This window comes from Pseudopodoces humilis, chromosome 15, assembly GCF_049639895.1.
Source record: "Pseudopodoces humilis isolate 2021_Gansu_Grassland_sample_001 chromosome 15, ASM4963989v1, whole genome shotgun sequence".
In the NCBI taxonomy this organism is placed as follows: domain Eukaryota; kingdom Metazoa; phylum Chordata; class Aves; order Passeriformes; family Paridae; genus Pseudopodoces; species Pseudopodoces humilis.
In genome coordinates, this window is record NC_142214.1 from 7,622 (window position 1) to 17,457 (window position 9,836).

General features: G+C 38.6%; 1 protein-coding gene across 1 annotated transcript; it reads left to right on the forward strand.

Moving 5' to 3' along the window:
* The first annotated feature begins 493 nt into the window (after positions 1-493).
* On the forward strand, positions 494-5,013 carry BRS3 (bombesin receptor subtype 3). Its single transcript, XM_005526088.2, has 3 exons — positions 494-924; positions 3,637-3,988; positions 4,606-5,013. The coding sequence occupies exons 1-3, from the start codon at positions 494-496 to the stop codon at positions 5,011-5,013; spliced, it is 1,191 nt and encodes a 396-aa protein (XP_005526145.1).
* The last annotated feature ends 4,823 nt before the right edge of the window (positions 5,014-9,836 follow it).

The window sequence follows — 9,836 nt, forward strand, 5'->3', positions numbered from 1 at the left end:
TAGTATATTCTCTGCTTACCCATACTATTGAGAAAACTATTTCAGTTTTCCATTTTATTTTCATTTTAGAAAATTTTGAACAACAGTAACAAAAGCTTGCTACGTAATATACAAATCCTAATGTTACAATTTTGATAAGGTATGATATTTACTTGCCAGACATCTCCAGGAAAAACCCCACCTTATTTCAGCTAATGTCTTTAAAGGAATCCTGTTTCTCTTTTCCTCCTCCCTCTCTGCTCCACTCACTGAAAAGCCAATAAAAAAATTCTCCTCCTCTCCGGTTCAGAACAAGATCAATGTGCATTTCTCCTAGGCATGTTTTGACATCCAGAAGGGGGTGAAAATAGTTATAGTTAATGTGCAACAGGAATCTGAATTTCAGACACAAACTTGTACCTTTCCATTGATCCTGCTGACATGCTGCAAGCTAAATATTAAACATTTTTTGATCAATTCAAGTCCAGCCTGCGGAGAAGAAACAGTTAAAAAAATGTCTCAATTTTACTTGCAATCAGCTAATCAGACTTTGTGTGCATCTGTGGATGGTACAGAACTGAAATCAAGCTCTGATAATGAAACCACAAATGAAAAGTGGACCGAAGACTCCTTTCCAGGATTAGAAATACTGTGCACAATTTATGTTACATATGCTGTGATCATTTCTGTGGGTCTCCTTGGAAATGCAATACTCATCAAAGTTTTTTTCAGGATTAAATCAATGCAGACGGTTCCCAACATCTTCATCACCAGCCTGGCCTTCGGAGACCTGCTGCTTTTGTTAACATGTGTGCCTATAGATGCAACACGTTACATTGTGGATACCTGGCTTTTTGGAAGAATTGGGTGCAAGCTGTTGTCTTTTATCCAGTTAACATCAGTTGGAGTATCAGTGTTTACCCTGACTGTTCTCAGTGCTGACAGGTGGGTCTGCGCAACTGATTTGCCAGGAGATGATGCAGGTTTGAAGTAAGAAAATAATAAAATGGCAGATATTATAATTTTTCAGAGTCTTAAACAGCACATTGTGCAGACTAAAAATCCCAAACTACCAGTCTCCCATGTAACTTAAAAATATGTGTTAGTAAAATTGTAGCACTTCTTTTGAAGGGACTGAAGCACGAAAAACTCTTTAACTCTTCTGACCTTTTATTAGTTTGAAGTACAGTACAAGGGTTTTTCTCAATTGCACAGAAAAGTGAAATGGCGTACATTGGGAAAAGGACAGTGTATTGGTGCTATCTAGTGGTACAGTGAAGTACTCAAGGAAGATGAAAAATAAAACTGAATATGAGTGAAAATTCTTTAACCTGTGCACTCAGGGAGGCTTTAAAATCCTAGAACATAAAAATCTGTCATGGGATAAAAAGCCAAAAGAAAACACAGAAGAGACTGGGGGACAAAGGAATGACTCTCATGATTTGATGGCTAATGTAATTTTCACCTTAAAAAGTGTTGTTTGTTTTTCTTTTTTCTCTTGCAGTTCTTTTATCTTTTACAGAAATATTTTAGCCCAGGGGTCATGAAATTAAACTCAGGTTGTAATGACAGCATTGCTAGGAGGGACTGGTGTTCTGACTGCTGTCAGGAAGTGCTGAATCTGTTTTCTGTATACTTCTTTCTTGAATGAACAAAACTAAGATGAGATTTCAGTTCGATCAGCAGAAGCAGGAGCATTGAGGAGTAGAAAAACAAGAAAATTATATTTAGTATTAAGAGAGAAAAAGATCTTCATCTTGACTGCCAGAAATTGCGGATTGTATGTAATAGCAAATTGTTCATGTTCATTCAGAATTTTACCAGTGGTACTGTTACTGTACTCCAAAATAATCAGCCAGCACAGGAATGGCCACATAGGGTCAAATCAAGGATCCATGTAGACCAATACCAGCCTCCAGCAGTGGCAGTATAAGAACAACAAAAGACACATAGGAAGAATAAAAACCTCTGTCCAACTACATATTTAATCCCATGCCTTCAGATGACACCGAACAGATGTGGTTTCTGTCTATTTAATAATCTCAAAGAATTTCTCTTCTGGATACTTGTTCAGCCTCTTCTCAAACTCGCTTAGCAATGACTATCACTGCTTGTACAAAACAACTCCTTTTATCTCTACACTGCACATGGCTACATTTGATGGTGCTTGCACTTGTGTTAGAAGAGACAGTGATCCCTATTCATGTCTCCAGGCTATTCATGTTGTAATCCATCCTCAGGTTCTTTGTGTTTCTTTCAGTTAAGGTGTGCAGAGCAACACATGGTAATCAAAATTTGCATGAATCATGGATACAGGTAGTTGCACAACTTTCTCTTTTGCTCTCCATTTATTTTCCTAATACTACCTAACATTTTGCTTTTTTGTTGTTGTTTTAGTTGAGGTTTATTTTAGGGGCTTTTAACTACTGCTGAAGACAAAGCTAATGTTTACACCAAACTATCTATTGTAGCTCCAAGGTCTTGGTCCTCTAGGATGTCAATTCAGAATTCACCATGACTAGATGACCTTTAAAGATCCCTTCCAACCCCAACTCTTCTCTCATTCTATGGTTTAGACACTTGCTTATGTATTTAATTATTCATGGTAGCTGTTATATATAAATACTCTGCACCACATTATTACAGATTAACTACATCATAAACTTACAGAGCAAGCTCAGATCAGTCTTGTGCTTAATGCCAGACTGCCATGTTCCAATATGCTAAAAGAACTCAAAGTCAATAAAAATTTTATTTATTTGATAAGTAGCAAGCCAGCTTCCAGCTTTCTATTTAAATTTGCCTAGAGGAGAAAAAGACCAGATCCTCAGCTTGTGCAAAATGGTACAGCTAAGCTGTTTTATCCTCTGGGTCTCTTTTCACCGCCTTTCTTTTCGTGCCAGCCTTGTGTCCCAACTAGAGGGGTTGCTTCTTTCTACATTATCAAGACTCCCTAGTCCTTTAGGGACAGGGTATATTGTTTCCTGTGCTTCCTCTGCCTTCATGGAAGTTGGTCTTCCTCCATGTCCCACTTCCACACAGATTATCACACATCTACAGATAAATGCAGATTTTTTCTCATATGCCTGACTCAGTCCACATGCTGCAGAATCACAGGCATGAATAAACAGCAGTGCCCTCTCCTGCATAAATATGTTTGAATCCTGGAGCATTATTTTGAGTCAGATCACTGCACTCAGCAGGGGTCTTAGGAAGACGGAAGAAAGGAGGGGCGAACATGCTTGGTTTCACGTATTTATAAAATAGTTAACCCGTTTCATAGAAAAACTTCATCAGTTTTGCATACTAATTTGTGCCCTAATATTGCATACTAATTCCCTCATTTATCTTTCAAGGCAGTATCATGAAATTAGGAGTGATAATTGCCCTTAGTGATCCCAATCCAAACTTTAGAAGTCATCTTTACATCGGAAGGTTTTAATGGCAACTCCTGCCTGCCAATCCATTAAAATACATGCTTGAAATTAATTTTTACATTTCCATTTTAATTCCAAAGAGCTAGTGTCTGTTTTCATTTCCAAGAGGATTCCAGCACCTTTTGTTTAGCAAGACCAGTAATGGCTTTAGCCTTAGGAATTTTGCAGTGTCAGTGCTTGCATTATTTCTCTGTTCTGACAGTGATGTTGGTCATTTTAGGTACAGAGCCATTGTTAAACCCTTGGAACTGCAGACTTCAGATGCACTCCTGAAGACCTGCTGTAAAGCTGGCTGTGTTTGGATCGTCTCCATGATATTTGCTATCCCAGAGGCTCTTTTTTCAGATTTGTATTCTTTCAGCAATCCTGAGAAAAATGTAACTTTTGAAGCATGTGCCCCCTACCCTGCATCTGGGAAGATCTTACAGGAAGCTCACTCCCTGGTTTGCTTCTTAGTGTTCTATATTGTGCCCTTAGCTGTCATTTCTGTCTACTACTTTCTTATTGCCAGAACTTTATATAAAAGTACATCCAACATGCCAGCAGAAGAACACGGTCATGCCCGTAAGCAGGTAAGCTCTGATCCAACACTAAACTGAAAACTCTAAACACTAAACTAAACTAAACCAATTTTCCAAAATCTATTGTGCTGATTAGATCCAAATTCTTAAGTATCTTTGCCTGACAATGGAGTAAAAAGCTCCACAAATTCAGCCCATACCAAATTTGAATCCAAACTCAGCTGTGCACTTAGGCACATGCTCCCGACTCATTATTTGTGAGTGTCCGTGCTTTCCTAAAGAGAGACAGCTCTGTCATGCTTTACCATGACCCTGTAAACTCAAGAGTTAAAACACTGAATTTTAAACACTGGGACCACATCCATGTGAGCTGACATATTAATTACAGTACTTTTAAATCCTAGTCTAGATAAGAGTGTCATATGATTTATAATGGAGAGGAAATGTGCTCTGCACTGGGAATACTTTGTTAAAAAATTATAAAATAGATTTATTTTCCTGTTTATCTCTTCTGGTTTGGGGTTTTTGTTTGGTCATTTTCCTTTCTATATTTTGCTTTTTTGGTTACTTGTGCCTTTCGACTTTTACACTGCTTTGCAAATCAGCACCAACAACACAAACGTTTTAATAATTGCTATTAATACCAGCTATGAATTACTTTCTTGTAGATTGAATCCCGCAAGAGAGTTGCAAAGACAGTGCTGGTGCTTGTGGCTCTGTTTGCCTTCTGCTGGTTGCCCAACCACATCCTCTACCTGTACCGCTCTTTCACATACCACACTTCTGTTGATGCTTCCACCTTTCATCTGATAGCAACTATTTTTTCCCGTGCCTTGGCCTTCAGCAATTCCTGTGTCAATCCTTTTGCTCTTTATTGGCTGAGTAAAAGCTTCCGGCAACATTTTAAAAAACAAGTATTATGCTGCAAGTCAGCATTCTGTGCAAAGCCTTCCAGTGCTCCCCAGAGCAGTTCTCCTACCAGAGCCCCATCGATCATGGGCAGCATGCATGGCTCAGAAATCAGTGTTACACTGCTAGCAGATTATAGCATCACGAAAGAAGAGGAAAGTGTTTAGTCCGTGCGGGATGAAGAAGGACAGAAACTGAATCATTGCAATCAAGTCACTGCTACTGGCATCCTGGAAAGGGGTGCCATGGCTTGCCCTGTCTGTGAAAGTGTGTTCATCCGGAGTTCCTCATTTTTCAAACCATAGAATAAAGAAATCAAACTGTGTGGGGGAAGAAGCTGCAACAGTGGAACTTTCCAGCATAAGCTCAAAAGGATTACTCACGTTCCCATGCATGAATACAGATTCTTAGCCAGAATTCCTGGACTGGGCAGGAGGGGACTTAGATTTGGTAGACAGTTTTGTCATTGGTGACTTGCTCATTGAGTCATGACTGAGAGCTGGTTCTGACAACTACTTGCATCTACAGCAAACAAGCAAAGCCACATGATCATAACACAATCAATCAGGCACATTTTTGATTAATTTATTTTCTTGTCCTGAATGCTAAAAATGGGTAAACACAAGAGAAGGAATGCTAAAATGAGAGAAGACAAAGGTTTGTAGCGCTGTGAAGTAAAAAAAGAAAAAGCATTATGGGCCAGATCCACAGTAGTTGTTGCTCTGTCAGTGACTTAGAAATTCTGGATAAGAGCTGACTGCTTTGTAGTGAGATGGATGTTCCTAAGGAAGTCAAGGGAACGAGCAGGTGATCATCACTCTGAGAAATTTATAATCACCTTTAACCACACTTGTAAAATTGTTTTTCATATATGGGTAAAACATCTCGATAGTTCTTTATCATTACAATGATTTAACATCAAGAAATTGGGGTGGAACTGTATCAAGAGTTCGATTTGGGATTTACAGTGCACTTCTAAAGTGCTCAAACATCCCCTCCTGCCTTACTTTATATCCCAAAGTGGTCTTGAGTGCACAACCTTGATTGCTCTCAGATGGAACTGTGTGTCCAATCTACCTAACCAGACTAGAGCGAGTTTGAAGTGAAAAATGTACAGTGTGGAGAGTCAGACTGACCCTTTACCTGCACAGATCCACTCCTGCTGTAATGTATGTGGTTGTATCTAAGTGGTCTACACATATTCAAGCACACTGGGACAGTTGTTTTTTTTTCACTATACTAATTTTCTATTCTTCAAGTTGTATCCCGTTTTAATATTAGGATGGGCTGTCTTAATGCCATAGACCTTCTAATATCAAATCCACTGATTTTATGACTAGGCTTGCAGACGCAAACCAGGACAGCCTGTCTGTGCTCAGCAGCACTGCTGGCGGGGACTGCCTTCCCATTAGGAAGTACAGGAGGCAAATCTTCCTACCCCATGTTACAAAATATTTGCGTGACACTTATTTTTATGAATTTTGTGTTCCCTGAACCAAAATTTTTGTTCTGTGGAAGCTGGTGATAGAAAACACAATTGATTATCCATTGCTTAAACTGAGGGACTTCTACTCCAAAAAAGAATTTGTGAGTTAAAATATAGAACAGAATTTGCAACATATGAATTAAAATAATTCTGTCAGTCACAGAAGCTTCAATTTTAACTAACTCTTGAAGGTATAGCCCCCCTTCACCTGCACAGAGCCCCTTAGCAACATATGGTTGGAAATCCATCTACTCATGCACCATTAACTAAGTTGACTATAAAATGAGAAAATGTATTTACAGACTCACTCTGTTGCCTGCTCCAATCAGAAAAACAAGGCCAAACTATAAACCCCGGGGGCATTGCAATACAACCTCTGTTGTCATCGTAAACCAGTTAATGACAGACCAGTTTAATCCCATCAGACCTGGCCTTGTTTTACTACAGTGTTCATGTTACAAGCTGCAAGGCTACAAGCACTAATTTTCAAATTGATTCTTCCTTTTATTGAACCAATTTCATACCAGGACAGGATCACTAAAATAAATGGAAATACAATAACACAGAAATACAATTTATGGCATAAAAGACTCCAGAGACCTTATTTTACTCTCTTTGTCTCAGTGTAATACATTGCCTGGTAGAGAGCTATGCACAAATATTAGAAACATGTTGCACTGCTATTTTCTTCTTCTCTCTTTCCTTCGTGGAGCTGTATGGTGAGACTAAAATAAGTAGAGAAGCGTACATACTAATGAACCTATGTTTATCTTCCTTGATCTTACTACAGGGAATTCTAAACAAAAGAAATATCCACCAACAATACCATTGCCTACAACATTCTTTATTCTAGCTTAGTAATCCCTTTGGGAAACAGATCTACATGTTTCTGGACTTCACAATTTGTCTCTGTCAGAGACCAAATTTTCCACTGCAAAATCTTTGGCTACACCTCACAGTAGCCCTTAAAACCCAGTTTCCTAATTCATTATTTTTCTTCCTTCGCATGCAGCTACTTTTCGTTTGTGTAACTACTCCTCTAACTGAATTGTCGTTCTACTGCTAATATATCCTGTTACAAAACTGATGGTTTTGCTATATTCTGCACATGTTCTGTTTAAAGACTGGCAATATTTCAAGCCACAATTTAATTATTCTGTGTACTTTATGCTTTGATAATTCTGTACTTTCAAATCTTCATGGCATGATGTATTGGAGTGATACATGGGCCAACATATATTTTTATCTAACCAATCTGATATTTTTAATTCCATCTACTACCCACAACATAATTATCCATACAAAGTCTCCACATTACCATAACTGGATTAGGGGAAAACGGTTGTTTCCTCTGCAATCTTTTCTCAGTCTTCCAAAACCAGGTTCTTCCATCCCTATGTAATACAAGGGTAATTCTATAAAAGCATATGGAAATACCATCTATTTACATAAATATTGAGTGTTATCTAGCAAATAAAAGGGATGAATAATTAGGGGTTCACTATTTATGTCCACAGTGTAAGAATAGGTAGAAAAAAGGCACAAAGTATTGAAAGGCAGACTCCCTCAAACGTTGTATCCATATGGAGTCATACTGAGAAAGTAAATACAATTTCTAGGATGTACTTTTTTAATAGTTTGTTTTTGTGAATGAGACATACACATTTCATGTTCAAACTACCAACACTTTTAATATCAGTAGTTAGTTAATCCCCACAAAATCCACAACAATTAAGAAACCTATGTCAAAACACCGCTAAAGTGCAAGTGGGTGGGGTACAAAATTTAGTTACACAATTATAGCCATTTTAAAGCTTTCACTCCTGTTCCCATAGAAATTGTTTTGTTTTATTTTAGATGGGCTGCCTGTTGACACTTCTGTGTTTCTGCTGAGAATATTACAATTAAAGAATAACCCAAAGCTACACATAACTACAGCACTTACCTATTTCAATCGGTGTTACTTTTAAAATGTAATATGGGCTTTAATCAGCATTTAGTTGTTGGCTCTGCCCCAGATAGTCCTCACAGTGCAAGATGAACTGTGAGGTGGAATTTCCATGCATGGGACAGGATATTGAAATTTTAGTAAATCTGCGATGGTTCTGTATTTTTTCCTACCATGAAGACTCCTCATCGCTCAGTAATCTGTGCAACAGCTACAGGCTTCAGACCCCCTGAAAAGCTCAAAGAGGCCTGTCTCAAAGTAGCCTGTCTGTACTTAGTCCCTAGTTACTGCCTCGATTTAAAAGAAAAAAACAGCTCAGGAAAATAATGTCTACCTAATTAAGGATTAGCCAGCAAATTGATGGCTCCCCTATTAAAGGAAGAAAAACACTTCAGGAAAACCAATGTATCTGTACTTTTAGTAGGTGGTACCTCTAAGACCAACATTCAGGTGGTATCTTTAGAACATCAATCAGCTCTGCTGAGCCAAAATTGGCTCATACTGACACACATACAAAATCATCATGCTAATGCCTCTTTTTAATATTTACTTTGAGACATTTTGCTATGATTTAAAACACCATTTCTTGGCAGCTTGGACTGATGCGAGATGTGGAACACTTGAGCTCTTTGCATCCTCCTCAGAAGATGCAGCTTGCAAGATGTGCTTGTGCACAGCCATGATCTATATAATTTCAAAGGTGAGATTGAAAGTTGTCTCAACCCCCCAAAATCATGAGTTTCCAGCTGAGTTGTCTGCCTGGGCTGTTCACTCTGTCTTTACCAAGGAGGAGGGAACAGATGGCAGAGATGTCGTGGAAGGCTGCACTGCAGCAGCTGCTGTCACAAGTTCTGTTATGTGAAGGAAGTATGAGGGAACTCTAGGCAGTTTGTCCTCATAACTACATCAAAGTGTGCAGAGCAGATTTACTGAGCATTGACCCTGCTGCACACAAGCACTCTCTCAGTTGCATTGGATTGAGAATAAATTTGGATTTCCTGCTCCCCAGGACTATCCCAGTGCCTCGCTGTAGGCAGACCTGCACAGTAGGGAAAGCCGTACAGACCTCACTTCAATAACTCAAGTAATAAACATTAAAAACCCTGAAAAAATAAAACAAGCTGTTTAAGACTTAAATTGTGTTTCTCTTACAACGTTTAAGGCTATCATTATCTGATTTGCAAACATATGCCCATTTCCAAATTTTATAAGCAAGCACAGTTTTTGTCAAGCCTCTCATGCTCCACACCAAAATCCAGTAACTGAAAGTGAAGACAAATGTCCCTTAGGTGGTAAATTTATAAGGGATCACAAAGCAATCTTTAGACAACTACCATAATAGACCTGTCATGAGAAAACACTTGAAGCATTAAAGATGCCATTAACTAAGCTGGACATTCTTTGTGCAACAGCCAAAGGTTACTAAAACTCATCAGCAATTTTGTCTGACAGCCTGGTGCCCATGCAAGGAGCTGATGTTCATCTCTCCCTGCAGAGCTTCCCAATCACAGGTCTTTGATTTTATTATCATTCCAGTCTGCATATTTGTTCCTGGT

What these genes read in the sequence shown, in the direction of transcription:
- BRS3 (XM_005526088.2), top strand. Translation starts at nt 494, where the DNA reads ATGTCTCAATTTTACTTGCAATCAGCTAATCAGACTTTGTGTGCATCT. An exon ending in ACTGTTCTCAGTGCTGACAG is followed by an intron (nt 925 to 3,636) that starts GTGGGTCTGCGC and finishes TGGTCATTTTAG; the next exon opens with GTACAGAGCCATTGTTAAAC. An exon ending in ACGGTCATGCCCGTAAGCAG is followed by an intron (nt 3,989 to 4,605) that starts GTAAGCTCTGAT and finishes ACTTTCTTGTAG; the next exon opens with ATTGAATCCCGCAAGAGAGT.